The sequence below is a fragment of the Pituophis catenifer genome, unplaced genomic scaffold (assembly GCF_029215685.1).
Source record: "Pituophis catenifer annectens isolate HBS135680 unplaced genomic scaffold, rPitCat1.0.hap2 SCAF_4, whole genome shotgun sequence".
NCBI classification, from domain to species: domain Eukaryota; kingdom Metazoa; phylum Chordata; class Lepidosauria; order Squamata; family Colubridae; genus Pituophis; species Pituophis catenifer.
This window is the reverse complement of record NW_027256884.1, coordinates 41059440-41077248: the sequence shown is the minus strand read 5'-3', so window position 1 is coordinate 41077248 and position 17809 is coordinate 41059440. Positions and strand designations below refer to the sequence as shown.

The window sequence follows — 17809 nt, the reverse complement described above, 5'->3', positions numbered from 1 at the left end:
AAAGAAGCTGCAGGTTGCTGAACAGGGTAGTTGGGAAGATTTCTTGGAGAGGATGGTAAGAGAAAGTAGGCTCCAACTAGAAGAAATCCCAGCTCCAGTAAGAGACTTGTGGGACTAGCTAGTCTAAAAAGCCATTTACCCAGATTACAGGAAATGTTTGTGGTTTATAGAAGAATCCCATTGTAAATGAGGGCAGAAGGAGAAGACATCATAGCCCTTGATCCCTTGGAAAGCAGTTTTGGAAGTGACTTATGCTACCATAACTTGTCATCCATTTGCCCATTCCTATTCTTATCCTATGCTGAATCTGTATCATATATCCCATGTGTAAATTAAGGGGTATAGTCATGAGATTTTATTAGCATAATGCCATTGTGTTTTTCAGGATTTTTAAAAAATACTTTTCAATATGGCATATAGTTCAGGACTTCCAATGTAATCTCACATTTAAATACTGTCTAGGCATATCTTGCTTATCATTTTAAATTAGCCACCGTTCATTTATTCAATCAATTAGCCTAAGTCATGTGGGTTTAATGTGGATAATAAGTTAAAATGTGGTTCATGAGTTTCTGTGCAATGTGCATTGTCATTATTAGACACAACAGATGCAGGAACAAATGAACTGAAATTATTGGTTATTCATTTGAAGCTTTGATCATAGATATTTGAAACTGAAAACAGAACTAGTAAGGAATATATATCTATATATGGTTTTTGTTATGGTACTTTTTCAACTGTGAGTTCAAAATGGATCTGAAATTGTAGGAGAAGGAGTGGCAGAACCTGCAGGTGGAGTTAAAAGATGGATCAGCCTAAAATTTCTTTGTAGCTAAAAGCAGACTAAGTCCAACCCTCCCTTGAATTCCATAGACCTTTATCTAACCGCAAGCAGGTGCTAAATCTTCTCAATCTTAGTTGAGAAAATTCCTGTGCATAGGCTTTTAGCAGTAAATCAGTTTAATTAAAGTATCCACAACTTCTGCTTTAACATATGTATCTATAGAAGGACAGCTAGTTTCCTAGATCAGTAGTTCTCAATCTTCTGGTCCACAGACCTCTGGGTGGGATGTGATGTCATCACAGTGGTTCATGAAGGCTTGAAGAAGTATTATGATTTAAATCTTAAATTAAGTCTTGAGAGTCCATGGCAACAATCTGTGGCCACAAAGGGTATTTAAAGGAGTTCTGTGGTGAAGAAAAGGTTGAGAACTACTGCCCTAAATCATTAGTTCCACTACTAAATTGCTGTTATGTTTTTTTTTCTAACTTTCAGTTGGATTCAACTTAGCTTACATTAAATTAACCCCTCAATTTAAACCCAAAGGAAAATATTCAATCGTTTTGTAACATCCTATCAGGAGTTTGAAAAGAGGTACCATTTCCCTAAACATATAGTCCAATCTTATCCTCTTAAAGTTAAACATGTCTTGTTCCTTATGTGTTTTCATAGGGCTTATTTTTTGAATCTCTTATTGTCCTCGGTTACTGTCTCCCTGAATTCTTCTTAAAGTGGGTATTCCACAATAATTCACTACAGTTAAAGAAAGTACTTAAGGTCTCAAAAGCAGTATAATTATAAATTATTACTTCCTCCAATTTAAAAACTATAATTCTGTTGATGCAGCCTAAGCTTGTGTTTATTTTTGGGACAGCCACACTACATGCTGACAAGAGCCATGGTGCCGCAGTGGTTAGAGTGCAGTACTTCAGGTTACTTCTTCTGATTGCCAACTGCCTGCAATATGGCAGTTCAAATCTCACCAGGCTCAAGGTGGATTCAGCCTTCCATCCTTCCAAGGTGGGTAAAATGAGGACCCAGATTGATGGAGGCAATATGCTGACTCTGTAAACCACTTAGAGAAGGCCGTAAAGCACTGTGAAGTGGTATATAAGTCTACATTCTATTGCTATTTGCAGTCAGCATGAGGATTTTGAGGATCTTTTTCAAACGAACTGCTACATTAGTAAATCAGTTATTCCCCATCCTAAAACTGTGAATTTGGTTTTCATTTCCTAAATGAAGTACAGGTAGCCCTTGATTTACAACCAAAATTAAATCCAAAATTTCCATTGTTAAGTGAGACATTTGTTAAGTGAGTTTTGCCTCATTTTATGACATGTCTTGCCACAGTTGTTAAGTCTATCATTGCTGTTGACAAGTTAGTAACCTGGTTGTTATATGAATCTGGCTTCCCCATTGACTTTGCTTATCAGAAGGTTGCAAAAGGGATCACGTGACCCTGGGATGCTGCAACAGTCATAAATATGAACTAGTTGCCAAGTATCTGAATTTTGATCACGTGATTATGGGGATGCTGCAAAGGTTGTAATTGTGAAAAATGGTCGTAAGTCACTTTTTTTCAGTGCAGTTGTAAGTTTGAATGGTCACTAAATGAACTGCTGCAAGTTGAGGACGTGCCTCTTTCCAGTGGTGGGTTTCAAAAAATTTTACTACTGGTTCTGTGAGTGTGGCTTGGTGGGCGTGACTTGGTGGGCATGGCAGGAGAAAGATACTGTAAAATCTCCATTCTCATCCCACTCTGAGGGAAGGTTACTGCAAAATCCCCATTTCCTCCCGATCAGCTGGGACTTGGGAGGCAGAGAATAGATGGGGGCGGGGCCAGTCAGAATTTTTACTACCAGTTCTCCGAACTACTCAAAATTTCCGCTACCAGTTCTCCAGAACTGGCCAGAACCTGCTGAAACCCACCTCTGCCTCTTTATTTTCTGAAGATCATTCTGAATTATCATTTTTTTTTCCTAAATATTACCCTCCTCTCCCCATTTTTGTTGTCTTAAAATCTGGTAAACATTCCCTATATCCATTTGTTCTGAATAGCATTTTAGGTATAATTTAATTTAGATTCCTATAGCCAATTGTCTAATTGGTCTTTTTCAAATCTATGATTGTATGATTCAAGTCAGTAACACAAATATTCAGAATTCCAATGCTGAAATACCCCCATTCAATCTCTCTCTCTCCAGTTTGTGTTTTATCCTGTTAAAAATTTATTTAATAAAAATTATATTTTAAAGAATTAGCCCTCTAGATTTGTTTCTGAATAATCCATGCTGGCCTACAGTAATGCTTGCCACATTTTCAATATACTTACAGATCAGTGTTTTAATTGAATGTTCTTAATTTATATATTTCTGTGAACACTGTCACATAGAAGTAAACAATGTATAATATATAGTGGCTGATCATCTACAAATACTACTTCAGATACTTTTGCATGTTTTATTTATTTATTTATTTATTAGTTCGATTTATATGCCGCCCTTTTCTGGAGACTCAGGGCGGCTTACAATGCGTTAAGCAATAGCCTTCATACTTTTGTATATACCTGCTTAGTAGGGCTTTCGGGGGGGCCCCTAAGCGGTGTTCTTTTTTATACAAAGTCAGTTTATTGCCCCCACAAACCGGGTCCTCATTTTACCACATCGAAAGGATGGAAGGCTGAATCAACCTTGAGCCTGGTGAGATTTGAACTTGCAGTAATTGCAGGCAGCTGGTGTTACTTAACAGTGCTTTAGTCTGCTGCGCCACCAAGGCTCTTGTTTTCTTGACTGGACAGCTACCTATCTGAAATGAAAAGGCAGGGGTTGGACTAGAAGACCTGCAAGGTCACTTCCAACTCTGATATTCTATATTCCAAGTCAGCAGTTAGACCTTGTTCTAAGAATTCTAGAGAAGATTTGGACAGAAAATATTCAGCTGTTGGATTTCTTCTTTATAACAATAATCTTAGATTACCTAGATAAATTGGCTTCAGATACTAACAAGTTACAGTGATTTATACCAAATTGTTGTAAGAAGGATAAATTCAAAAGATTACTGGCATTCATTAGACCAGAAACTACAATTTTTCTACAGGCAATTGCAACCTTTTCTTTTGAGAGACAAACTGGCACCTATTTATAATTTTTCGCAAAATGCATCAGTTGTAGTGCTCCATACAATTGTTGGAATTGAGTGGAAATAGAGTTGCATAAGTTACTTTCTTGCAGAACTGCATGAAAATGCATTGCACAGATTTTGAACAGTCCCCAAATATCTTTTGATTTGAGACTCCTGGCATGAAAAAGTGTGCTGTGCAAGGTAAAAATAATGCCTGAGGCTTTTCATTTTGAATCTTAGATTTCACACTCTGCAGTTTCCAATTTATCTGAGGCATTAATACATTTCTTGCCCTTGGAGTTTTAGCTCTCTATCTTATTCTTGATCAGAATTTTCTTGAACCATTCTGCAGTTATCTTATTTCTTTTTATTTCAGTCTACCATTTTCAGGAAATTTCCTGAACATACTATTTCCCAGGTTTCTCGTCTTCATAGTGCAAGAAAAGTATCAAGTATGAGAAATATCTGAGTCCCATCCACAATGAGTTCATAGTAGTGAGCATTTCTTATCTTTTCAAGAAAAATAAGATGCACTTTCTTAGTACATCCCTTTAAAAACTGTTTGTGGCTCTGCTAAAATAAATATAGTTATTTTACCTCGTATAGAAAAAAATACTTTTGGAATAAATAGGCTCAGTAAGCATTTAATGATTGCAACTAAGAAATAAACAAACAAATAAATTGTTCCATTTTTAAAAACACATCACAACTCTTTCCAATACAAGTATTTTAAGAAAATTAGTACTCCTCTCTTCAAAACAAGCACAAGAAGTAGTAAAAACATAGAACCAATCATATAATCACATCAGAATTCAATGTATGACTGTAACTGAATTATGAAACAATACCTATTTAATCATTCATTTGATTTGAATGCTGTCTGACTCCAACATACCCTTTATGGAATCAGTTTAAGACACTTTCTAGTCAGACAGAAGTTCCCTGAGGATGGGCTCCAGCACAATTCCGAAAGCTCGGAAGATTAAACCTCTGGTCCTGGCAACCAACTCAAATTGGATTCAACTTAAAACAAGCTTGAAGAAGGAATTGTTTGAGGCCCTTGTAATGATCAAATCTAAAAGAGCCACTGCTGAGCTAAAGACATGGCAGTCTTTAAAAAAGATTTCCACAGTAAATCTTACTTATGAGCAGGGTTTAATGTTTGACAAGTAGCTTAATTCAAGTTGTTCAGATATTTTTTTAAAAAGTCTTTATCATTTTGCTAATGATGACAGAGAGGGAGCGTTTAACGATATCCCAGACAAAAGCAAAGATAAGCAATGTTCATGTGGCAGGTAGATCCAGAAGATTAAAGCTAATCCTCCACATCAAATAAAGTTACCCAAATTATTTAATAGGCAAAATATGGATAGAAAACTTGTTACATGATTAAAATTGTAATCTGAGAAAATCGTCCTGCTTAAACAGAATGATTTTATCATTTATGTGATGACATTTCATACAGACAAGAAAATATTGTACAGTAATGAAATATTTTCACTGCAACATCAAGAAGCTGGTAGATTCTACCACCTGCTTTGCATCTGAATAACTTGACCTCAACCTGTAGAATTCTACAACATTAATAGAGGAGCATATTGCTGGAACTAGCAGCCATCGGGGTTGAAGTATAGTATAACAGCACCATCTAAGGGCCAAGACAACATTTGTTCTGTAAAACTCTCATTAATAGAAGAATCAAATCCTACTGCCTCAATGATTAGGCAGTCTCCATCGCATTTCATTTTATTTCTTACTGCTAGCCATTTCTCTATTTATATGACTCTGTGTATGATGTGCAGGTTTACATGCAGATAAAAATCGATTCCTCCTAATTCAGGACAAAGAAAATTAAATTACTAGACCAGCGTAATGCTGTGGATATAGTATACTTAGACTTCAGCAAGACATTTTACAAATAGACCACAACCTACTTCCTGTAAACTAGAAAAATGTAAAATAGACAGCATCACCACCAGATTTGTAACTGGCTGACAAACCATACTCAACATGTAGCCCTTAATGGTACTACATGGAAGGAAGCAGTGGGGTACCACAAGGTTCTGTCTTAGTCCCAGTACTCTTTAATATCTTCATAAATGACTTAGATGAGGGAATAGAAGGGAACTCATCAAATTGGCAGATGGTACTAAACTGGCAGAAGATTGTAGATGATACTAAGCTAACCCCAGAAGAAGAGCTCAGGATCCAAAAAGATCTTGACAGACTTGAACAATGGACCCTACCCAACAACATGAAATTTAATGTGGAGAAAAGCAAGGTTTTACACCTAGGCAGGGAAAACTAAAGGTACAAGTACAGAATAAGCAAAACTTGGTTCAAAAAGAGTAACTGTGAGAGAGACCTTGGAGTCCTAGTGGACAATCACTTAAACAAGAGCCAGCAATAGAAAGCAGCAGCCAAAAAGGTTAATACACCCTTTAGTTGTACAAACAGAGGCATAGAATCAAAATCACATGAAGTATTAATACCGTTTTATAAAGCCTTGGTAAGACTACACAGGGAATACTGCATCCAGTTTTGGTCATCACATTACAAAACAGATATTGAGACTTTGGAAAAAGAGCAAAGAAGAGCAACTAAGATGATTAAGAGCCTGGAGACAAAAACATATCAAGAACAGTTGCAAGAATTGGGTATGGCCAGTCTAGAGAAAAGAAGAAGTAGGGGTGACGTGACATCAGTATTCCAGTATTTGAGGGGCTGCCACAAAGAAGAGGGAGTCAACTTATTTTCCAAAAGACCAGAGGGCAATACAAGAAACAATGGATGAAAACTAATCAAGGAGAAAAGCAACCTGGAATTAAGGAAAAACTTTCTAACGATGAAGACAATTAACCAGTGGAACTGCTTGCCTTCAGAAGTTGTAGGTGCTTCATCACTAGAAATTTTTAAGAAAAGACTGGACAACCACCTATCTGAAATGTAGGCAAGAGGTTGGACTAGAAGACCTTCAAGGTCCCTTCCAGTTCTATTCTGATTATTGATTACAATGTTTCAATCAATTGAAGAAGGGAATTGTATTCCATAAAATTGATATCATAGATTTATAGACATCGCAAATTTAGTAAAGTTGTGTTACATTTTGAGACATTGTTACCCAAGAGAAACTAAAGCAGGGTGAGATGTTTTTTTGGGGGAGTTCTGAATATACAATAAATATATTGAATTAATCAAATGCTTTTCTGATTAAAACCCAGACTCAAAGTATTGTTAATTTTACATTTTATTACCAAGTTTCCCCTTACATAAAATGAATCTCACACACCATTATTTCAGAACTGGGCTAGTCTAAAAAGGGGATAAGATATTTCATTTAGCATTTTTTGGACTTAGGATTCCACTTTTTGTTTCTGAAGTTCTGTTGCTGTGGCTTAAGGGCTCTGTGCAGTTTTTCCAACTAATCTTAATATTCCATAACCATCTTTCACCATCATCATATGAAGGAAATTCTAATATTACATGATATTAATAAACTTCAGAAAATAGCTGAAAATATGCATAATTTCTTTTGCAAAACCTGTTTAAAAGAAAAAAGTAAACAAAAAAAGTCTGAACAGGTGTCTCTCTATGCTGATTTACACTGTTCATTAAGTGTATTAATAGTGGATTTTTTTATATTTTTAGACTGTTATTAATATTATAATTTCTGTTCTGTAATGTGATTTAGCTCAATTTAGACCAAGTATATTATCTCACTTTGTTTGCATTTATAATAAGTTGAAAGAAACCATTATTTTCTTCCTAAAATGGCATCATAGAGCTTTCCAGATTTCTTAATTTTGATTTCCTTGAAACCACTTGCTGTGAGGAGCTTGCTATATTCTGCTGGTGACCGTTCTTTTCCTTCAGTGTGAACGAGCATATTTAGTGAATAGAGCTGGCTTTCCAATGGGCCACGTTTATCCTCATTCAGAAGAGTTTCAATTAGTAAAACACCACCACCTAATTGGAATATATATATAAAAAAATCATGTCCAGTATTATCTTCCCTCATTACAGGTTTATAACTGTTTGGGACAAATTTTCTGCAACAGTTAATTCTACATGTAAAGATATTTAAGGATTGGGAAATACTATACATGAAACAGTGTCAAAGAAATATTTTTGACACATTCAAATGTGTATAAAATATACAATGTGTAACTGTATAATACACAGTCAGGTCCTTATCATGTACATACCAGTTTTGCAAGACTTTTGCACTTTTGTGAGAAGTTGTACACAATTCTCATCTGACCAGTCATGGAGGATTCTTGCTAAAATATACAGTTCAGCTTCCGGAAGAGGATCTTTAAAAAAATCCCCTGTTAAAAAAATAGAAGGAAAAAAACTCATTAGTGAGTATTGATTTGCAGAATGAAGGTCTCTTTCCAACCCATACAGTCTGGAGTTTTCTTTTGCCAATTGGGCCTGCAATACTTGCTGATGTCGTCAATCCATCTTGTTTTAGGTCTCTTTCGTGGATGCTTTTTATCAAGTGGGATCCATTCTACGACTCCTTTGGTACACACACACACACACACACACACACACACACACACACGCTAGAATGTAACTAATTGGAACATCTGTCTTGCTTATCTGAAATAACAGTTTTCTCTGTGGAAGAAGTGTCAAGCTAAAGCAAAAGCTCTGTGATTCCCAAGGTTGAATTACCTCTATTTGGATTTAGAAGTGAATGCTCATTGTCTAAATTTTAATGTTCGGAAAGAATAATGGTAATTTTTAAACATTTATGTATTCAGATCATTCAGTGAATTCAAATACATTTACTGAATTAAAGTGAAATTGAGACTAAGAAAGTAAAAGGTTCACTTTTTAAAGTACTTTCTAGAGCATCAAGGAACCTTGAATCCGAATGTGTGATGGTATGTGGTAATGACCTTGGGAGACAAGAGAAAGACCTGTTGCCTAGGCAACAATTTTCCTCCTGTCTCCCAAAGTCATTCCCACACCATCATAAAATGTCACATTCAATCTATGTGACTGAGGGAAAAGCTCTTTCCTGACTCCATTGAGGAAATACCTCATGTTGTTTCTCTGCAGAGAAAGGAGATGTTTCCAACTCCCTAGAAGTAAAGAGAATGGACTCAGTGTCCATTTCCTGAACCTAGAAAGGAAATAAGCTGCTCTCAGGTTTCCTTCATGGCCCTGTCTGTATTAGGGGCACAAGGGAATAAGAGGCAGTCATTTCCACCTATGACTCTGATCCCTGACTCATGGCTGTCAGGACAATTCAGGAAGCAATGCATTCATAAATCTCCTGACCTGATTCTATAGAGAAGAAAGAAAGAATTTCATAAAAAATGCCTTTCCTCTTTCTCCAAAATAACTACACCAACCTTCATAAAAATTTATTTGATGTTTCTCCAGTGGTACAAAATGCTTCTTGGCTGTTTGAATTACTTTAGGAAGGTCAAAAATAGTGACTGTACAATCTGGATATAGTGAAACACATTCCTGGGCCAAAGCCCCAGCACCTCCTTTTGAAAGAAAAGAAAAGAAATTTTCAACCATACATAACAAACATTTGTCTCAAATGCTTATTTTTGACCTTTGATGCAACAACTCCTATCAGCAGAAGAGCAGTAAGTTATACATGATTAGAAGTATTATTTCAATATGAAGATTTTATGGGTGAATTGTGTATGTGTTATATTTTACAGACAGAATTACACTTGTTTTTATTGTTTTGAATTTAAGATAATGTTGTAATAAATGATGTAAAAGGTAGTCAGTACTCTGTCTACATGTGAGAAGATGGTGTTCCATAAAACAGAATATAATTAGATACTAATTTGCTATTTTACAGGAGAAAGTCATATCAGAAAGACTGAGTTTATGTTGAATATTTCATTGCTTGCAACTCAGAATTTACAGCCAAACTATAAAATCAGCACCCACTTTTTACTACATTTATTAAGCCTATCATATACCTAAAAGATAAAGCTGTTCCTCCAAAAAAAAAAAAAAAAAAGCAAAGGGCTAAATATTTTATTGTCTGTATTTTTAATCAGAAAGGAAGCATTATTAAGGAATTTACCACCAAGATCACAAATCATAGTGAAAGGGGAAAGATCAAATGCGGCTATAACATCTCTGCCACATAGACTCCAAATTGCATTCAATCCATACATGAATTTCAGCATCTCTTCTTCTGACCTAGATAGTAAAGATCACAAAAGCATTAGCATTATAGAACAGACCCAAAAGAGCAAATATTATAACATGCATGAACTGAGTGTTTTAATACTGTCCTTATAATTAAAGTCTCAGATGTATTTCAATATTTAGTGGAGAAACATCTCAGATTAACAATTGAATAGATTTGTTGAGTCTTCTGCATGTCCTTTTTCAGGTGGAAGAATTTGTATGAATTGATTCTTCCAACCTTTAACACCAATGCATGAGCTAGATACTCCTCAAATGCAGGATTTTTCTTAAAAAGACATTATAGTTATGGATATTTGCTTTCTAAAAACTATAAAACACACTATAAACTAATTTGATGGTTATGTTGCATATATGGATTTTAATGGATTTTAACAACAGCCTTATTGTCTATAAAAACAACAGCATTTCAGTAAACAAGAAATAAATAATACAAAGGTCTATAAAATTAACAAGAGGATTTTAAAAGAAACATTTTATCATAGGTAATACCTGCAGTTTTCCTTTTAATATTATTGTTTGGAACTTTACCTGTACAGAGCTTCAAAAACAGCTTTCGATGAAATGCCAAATGCTCTCTCATACTGGTTCTTGCCTTCCCTTGGGGAGGAAAACAACATCTTTGGATGTCTGGCAGCTTTTCAAGAGTCAGTTAAAATTATGAAATTCTATTGACCTTCAGAAAAAAACTCACGCTGAATGCTTTGCCAGGAATTTTTGAAACAGGGCTATTATAGATCATATGAATGCTTGAAGATAATGCAAGTGTATGTGGAGGGTTTTCCATTATTACACATAGCAATTTGCAGGGTCACATCACTTGACAATCAGAGATGTGTGTCAGTATGGAAACTACATTGGGGACCACATGCTTGCAGTGGGATATCTCTGCTTCTTCTGAGCCAAGTCTTTATCTGTTGTTCATATGAACCCTCATATGTTTTTCTGGAAGCATGTTGCATTTTGGACACAAATAGATTTTCTTTCCCTGCTCCTCAGGCAGAGATGCAAACATGTATTCATTCTGAAATCTCAAACTAGTTGAATAACTTGATTTAGATATTGCTGGGAAATATTGTTCCCAAGCGAAAATAAGGTGAGGTTCCTATACACAAGACCATAAGTTGTGCTAATTTTTTTGTTTAAGGCAGAAGAAAGCTCTTAGAAAAACAGGTGCCTTTTCCACATGACTGCTGAAAAATAATGTTGGCAACTGCCAAGTTTCTTCTTAATTAAGCCGAAGGGAATTCTCCCATCAGTCACTGAAGCAGGTACTGATGAAGAATATTTCTCTGGGATTCAAGAGTAAGAGCTACCTCTGTCAGTCATCTGTTCAGGAGTTGTGGGGAAAACAGGCACAATCTTAGTTTTTATTCTATTCCATCAACAGTTGCTCAAGTTGTTTTCTACAGTGCATGTGTGGTCACAATTCTGTGCATCACTGGATCAAATTCAGATTGCTTAAATATTAATCATATATAGCAACTAACACTGCTGCTATACTTGTATAAGGAACTATTGATAAAAAATATGTCAAGGATGTTTTAAATCCTTCTAATATTGCACATAATATATTTCCCTGTCCCACAGTTAATTAAAACCCAAGTATATAGTCCCAAACAAACACATATGGGAACAAGATACATTAAATCTAGCAGACCATGTCATATACAGATGAGATTATAAGTGAGCAAAATATTTTAAAGAAAAGCTTAATTTTAAAAAATCCCACAATCATACAAATGTACCTTTGGCCTTCAAATAACTCAAGTTATGAATTGTGTGCATTACATTTACACCCATCTAAGCTCAAATATATAGGAGTGTTAGATAAGCAATTTGTGGCCAGACACTGAACTTTACAGTGATGAAATCTGAAGTCTGCATCTGTGCTGTTTTCTGTAAGCTATTACTCTCTCTGGCTCTAGGGTGACAAAATTTGCAGGTGCAAAAATATATTATCAAGCCTACCGTATTTCAGAAATTGTCCATCTTTTCATACACACACACACATCCTACATACAATGTAGCTCAAAAGTGTTCAAGCCACGGTATTCTGTACCTTTTTAAAGAGAAATGCAAATTTTATATTTTATATAAAACTAAAATAAAGCGAACATTCTCTTGTTATATTTCATAAAAGTGATTGTGATTTTAGTTTTGATTTTTAAAAAAATCTGTGTAGTTGATAGTGGAAGATTTCTTTCTATGCTTTCCTAGTCTCTCTCTCTCTCTCTCCATATTGAAATTGTAATCCTTCAAAATAACCTTTATCTCATTTCTGTTAAAACAAAAAACAAAACAAAGATACTAATGTCAGTAAAGCCATTCATTTCCCATTAAAGAGGCGGTGGTGAGGCCTCTCCTCAAGAAACCTTCCCTGGACCCGGCAGTGTTGGCAAATTATCGTCCAGTCTCCAACCTTCGCTTCATTGCGAAGGTTGTTGAGAGTGTGGTAGCGCGACAGCTCCCCCAGTACCTGGATGAATCGTCGTATTTGGATCCGTTCCAGTCGGGCTTCAGGCCTGGGTACAGCACGGAAACGGCATTGGTCGCGTTGGTTGATGATCTCTGGAGGGCTCGGGACAGGGGTTGTTCCTCGGTCCTGGTCCTATTAGACCTCTCAGCGGCTTTTGATACCATCGACCATGGTATCATGCTGCACCGGCTAGAGGAGTTAGGGGTGGGGGGCACCGTCTTACGGTGGTTCTCCTCCTTTCTCTCTGACCGGTCGCAGTCTGTGTTGACAGGGGGGCAGAGGTCGACCCCGAGGCCCCTTGTATGTGGGGTGCCACAAGGGTCGGTCCTCTCGCCCCTTCTGTTCAACATTTATGTGAAGCCGCTGGGTGAGATCATCCGTGGTTTCGGGGTGAAGTACCACCAGTACGCTGACGATACTCAGCTGTACATCTCCACTCCGGACCACCCCAATGATGCCCTTGAAGTGATGTCCCGGTGCCTGGAGGCCGTGCGGATCTGGATGGGGAGAAACAGACTCAGGCTCAACCCATCCAAGACCGAGTGGCTGTGGTTTCCGACATCCCGATATAGTCAGTTGGCGCCATCACTGACTATTGGGGGCGAGTCATTGGCCCCCACGGAGAGGGTTCGCAACTTGGGTGTCCTCCTGGACTCACGGCTGTCTTTAGAAGAGCACATGACGGCCGTGGCCAGGGGGACTTTTTATCAGGTCCACCTGATTCGCCAGTTGCGTCCCTTTCTGGATCGGGACTCGTTAAATACGGTCACTCATGCTTTTGTTACTTCCCGCTTGGACTACTGCAATGCTCTCTACATGGGGCTCCCCTTGAGGAGCACCCGGAGGCTCCAGCTGGTCCAGAATGCGGCCGCGCGGGTGGTTATGGGAGCGACGTGGCGCTCCCATGTGACCCCCCTCCTGCGCGAGCTGCACTGGCTCCCGGTGGTCTTCCGGGTGCACTTCAAGGTTTTGGTTACCACCTTTAGAGCGCTCCATGGCATCGGACCGGGGTATCTACGAGACCGCCTTCTGCTACCAATAGCCTCTCACCGACCAGTACGCTCCCATAGAGAGGGGCTCCTCAGGGTGCCGTCGGCCAAACAGTGTCGACTGGCGGCCCCCAGGGGGAGAGCCTTCTCTGTGGGGGCACCTACCATCTGGAACGAGCTCCCCCCAGAGATACGGAAGATCCCGGACCTGCACACGTTTCGCCGTGCTCTCAAAACTTTTCTATTTCAGCAAGCTGGCCTGGCCTAACTCCCCTCTTTTAAATTCTTAAATTTTAATTTTTTTAATTCGTGATTTTATAAATTGGGGTGTTTTAATCTGTGTTTCGGCCGAAATATTTAATAATTTTAAGGGATTTTTAATATTTGTATTGTCTGTATTTTATCTTGGCTGTTCACCGCCCTGAGTCCTTCGGGAGTAGGGCGGTATAGAAATTTGATTAATAAATAAATTAATTAATTAATTAACAAAAAAAGCTTTAACATTAACAATTAACAACATTAACAATTTAACATTAACAACATATGCTTATGTGCCAGACCCTCATAGTCAATTATCCTAATTAAGATATTCTCTGCAAATTCTGTTATTAAGACTAGTGATTTTATCAGGGGTTTCCTTGCACTATCACTAAGCTTGTCTTCCAAACTGTTAAGAATATGCCTGGTTCCCCCACTTTACATGTATAGTATTGAATAGAAAGAAGTAGCCTGTCATAATTCTGTAGCAGTCCTGCAGATGGAGATTCTCAGTCATTCAGGTCATGGTTGTCTCAAGGGTGTTTTTTTTTCAAAAGGCAACTGGAGTTTGTTTTTCCTTGAAGAAGCTTCTTTGATGAGAAGTGAAATGTCTTCAAGGAAAACAAAGTCCAATTGCCATTTGAAAAAAAGTAGCTTTGGGATAGCAGTTAACCTGTGTTAACAATGAATACTACAGTGTTTTCTCCTTTAGAAGCAGCAGTAACCACATTTATTTAATCTTATTTCTTCTGAAGAGAATATTCACACAAATGGGTAGGATCTGTTTTGTTTTTTTTAAATGGAGTTTTGACTGCATAGGATTTCATATTGTCCATCTCACCTTACAGCCTCTGTCAAGTACTGCCAGCAAGGATAAATTGTTTTGGAGTAATACATGCAGGTATGATACTGAGACTTTGGACTTGATTTGGTGAGAAACTGTTCAGAGATTTCTGTGTTGCAATAAAAAGCTAAAAAGAAAATAATGGAAACTTGTATAACACGGGCAAAAATAGCATTTTAACAGCAAGAGCAATGTAATCACACAATTCTCTTTCAGATTTTTTATTGCATTCTCTCAACAGGGTCTGCTTTGGATCAAATAAACAGGTTGATACACTCATTAAGTGGCTATATTTATGATAGCCTTGATTAAGGTTTCTTGCTTGAGCATTTTGATTGTATAATTATATATGACAATGGGAAATTATGGGAAGTTATGAATTGCACATGGATCTCTACAACTGCTACAAGGTGCAAGATAGAACAGGATTCAAAGTAACACTAAAAAGAAGCAAAATAGATTTTTCATATTTCTCAGCAGGAAGACTATATCATCTCACTTTGATCTGTCACAAGTAGTTTTTTTTTCCAAACTGATCAGTAATTTGATATTTAAGAAACCCTGATTTTTGCTTTTATTAAACATTAAGAGAAATAGTCTCAATTTCATCTCTCTTTTTTGTAGATCTACATATTGACTCACTTATATTCCCTAGACATGGGAGAAATTCAGCACTTAGTGACTCCCTACATATAGGTAATCCACATAGAAATGTGATAAATTAAATTAAATTAAATTAAATTATTAAATTAAATTAAATTAAATTAATTAGTGATGGCAGTTCCAGCAGCCCCAGTTGCCATTGCTAAGTGAAGACCTCACAACTGCAACCTCCTGTTGGCTTACCCATTGCCTTTGCATAATGTGACCATAGCTTGCTGCAATGTTATAAGCATGAACTGATTGCCTGGATCATGATCATGTGACCACAGGGAAACGATGATGGCTGTTGGTACAAGGTCCAGTTGTAGCTACCTCTTGTTCAGCACCATTGTAAATCTGAATGGTTACTGAACATGAGTGAAGGTGAATTACTTACTAAACAAGTAATTGCTAAACATGGACGATCTGTATTGAAAAGTGCAAATGGCCAAATGCACCATCACAAACAGGTTTCTCAGGAGAAAGCTAGAGAATGTGGAGACTCCTTACCCCAGCACATACTGTGTTCTTAAAGGCTACTTCCTTTCCATAAATGACTTTCTTTTCCTATGAATATCCCATGCATATATCCCCATGAATATCACCTTGGGAATCCAATGGATTACCCTTTCATGTTGTTGTCACAGCAGGATGAATGGCTTTTTATAGGGCATCTAAGATTCCCCACTGCAGACTTTGGAACCTGTTGAATTATTGAATGGTGCTAGTTTCACTTATTATCTAGAACACCTTCAGCCTAGCCCTATTACCTCCTTCTTTGCTCATGTCTACTTCTAGGAGCTTCAAACCCACACAGGCATCCAGCAGTCTCTCCATTCCAGGAAGGCTGCTCCTCAGACATTCTGCGATGGCTTTGGATGACAACTTTTCTTCTGATTCTTGCAACAGATCAAACACACCCAACTCACAGGCAGTAAACATCACCTCAAAGTGTAAAAAGAGGAAATAACAGCATGAATGGGAAGCAGGGACACACTGCTTGCCAGCAATGATTAAATCCCAAAGGCAGGATAATTAAATTCAAAGTAGCAAAATATGTCAGACCTTCAATCAGGTCTTAAACTACTGTATATTTGGTGATGGTGGCAAATGGGATTTCCCTATGGAGGCCAAACTTGCTTTGTGACATTGTTATAGGCCATTAAAAAAAGAAACCTTAATTTATTAAAACCACCACTGCAAACACAATATGATTTTTTTCCACACTGGGGAATATTTTCTTCTTTCTTGAAATAGAGCACTGAGATAATCAGCTAGATGTATACCAATATTTTCTTTTATTACACAGTAATTTCAAAATGATTAAAAAAAATTAAAGATGCTGGACTGAAAAACTTTTGAAAAGCATACGTTTAAAATGTCAGATTTTCCCAAGGTTTTGTAAAAGTATCTAAAGTTAGAATTCTGTTACATTATGCACTTCCTTCTTTTTTCCCCTGTCTACTTCCCTGAGTAAGACAAGGGTACATGCTGTTGAACTCTAACTAATTCTATTTTCTACATGTAAATAAAAAATAAATGTTGTGGAAAAATCTGTGGGTCCTTTTTACAGATAGTTAAGAACTTGGTATTCTTAATCCAAAAATCAAAACTCTTCATATTAATACTATTTCAGGAATATATTTACTATTTGCTTCATTTTCAGCTCCAGTTATTCATTATTCTATCTATCTATCTATCTATCTATCTATCTATCTATCTATCTATCTATCTATCATCTCCATCATAAATAATGAATTTTCTTAATTCATAGATTTCAATTATGTTGATGCTAGTATTTCTTCAAGTGATATCCATTTCTACATTCTATCAATAATTGTTCAATTACAATCAAACCCATTACATTAGTGAGGGGGAAAAGTCGCATGGTTATTATGTTTTCATTGACTGCATTATCAAATCATCAATTTTATGCCTTTTCTTAAATAACTATTACTGTGAACTATTTTGGAGATTAATACATTAATTTAGGTTCTTAAATACATTATTTATTTTAACTTAACCTTACCTTACCTTAGATACTAGAAATCCATTCTGGTACTGAATTAGGATGTGAGGATAATTGAGTTCTTTCGCAGAGCTCATTCTTCTTCTGAGACAAACAAGAGAAATCCTTTCATGCTCTTCGTTTAAATACGCCTATTCTACCTGTAGATCATTCTGGGTGGTCCAGCTGAATTGTCCTCATACCACTGAACATGTGTGTTCTGTACTTCCACAAATGTGCTGATGTAAGCTGCTCTCCTAACAACATAAATTTATTTATCCAATTAAAATAGAGTACTTGGAAATCTCTTAGGACAAGAGTTAAAAGAAAATACTGAATCATCTTAAATACATAATGGTGGATTTAAACATAATCATGCTTAGAGAACTTAAACTTAAATTGAAATTTTAAATGAGACTGGTTTATCCTGACATATGTTACTTTTAGTAGGCTTACTCCAATTGTAAGTAAGGCTGTGATTTTTAATTTA

General features: G+C 36.7%; 1 protein-coding gene across 1 annotated transcript; it reads right to left on the bottom strand.

Annotated features, from left to right (window-relative positions):
* Positions 1-7658: 7658 nt before the first annotated feature.
* ASMT (acetylserotonin O-methyltransferase) lies at positions 7659-17417 on the bottom strand. The gene is made up of 8 exons (XM_070943273.1): positions 17346-17417; positions 16082-16256; positions 14667-14796; positions 10631-10699; positions 9972-10090; positions 9271-9411; positions 8110-8232; positions 7659-7870 (listed from the first exon to the last, which is right to left on the bottom strand). Exons 1-8 carry the CDS (start codon positions 17415-17417, stop codon positions 7659-7661), a joined length of 1041 nt encoding a protein of 346 aa, XP_070799374.1.
* Between the last annotated feature and the right edge of the window lie 392 nt (positions 17418-17809).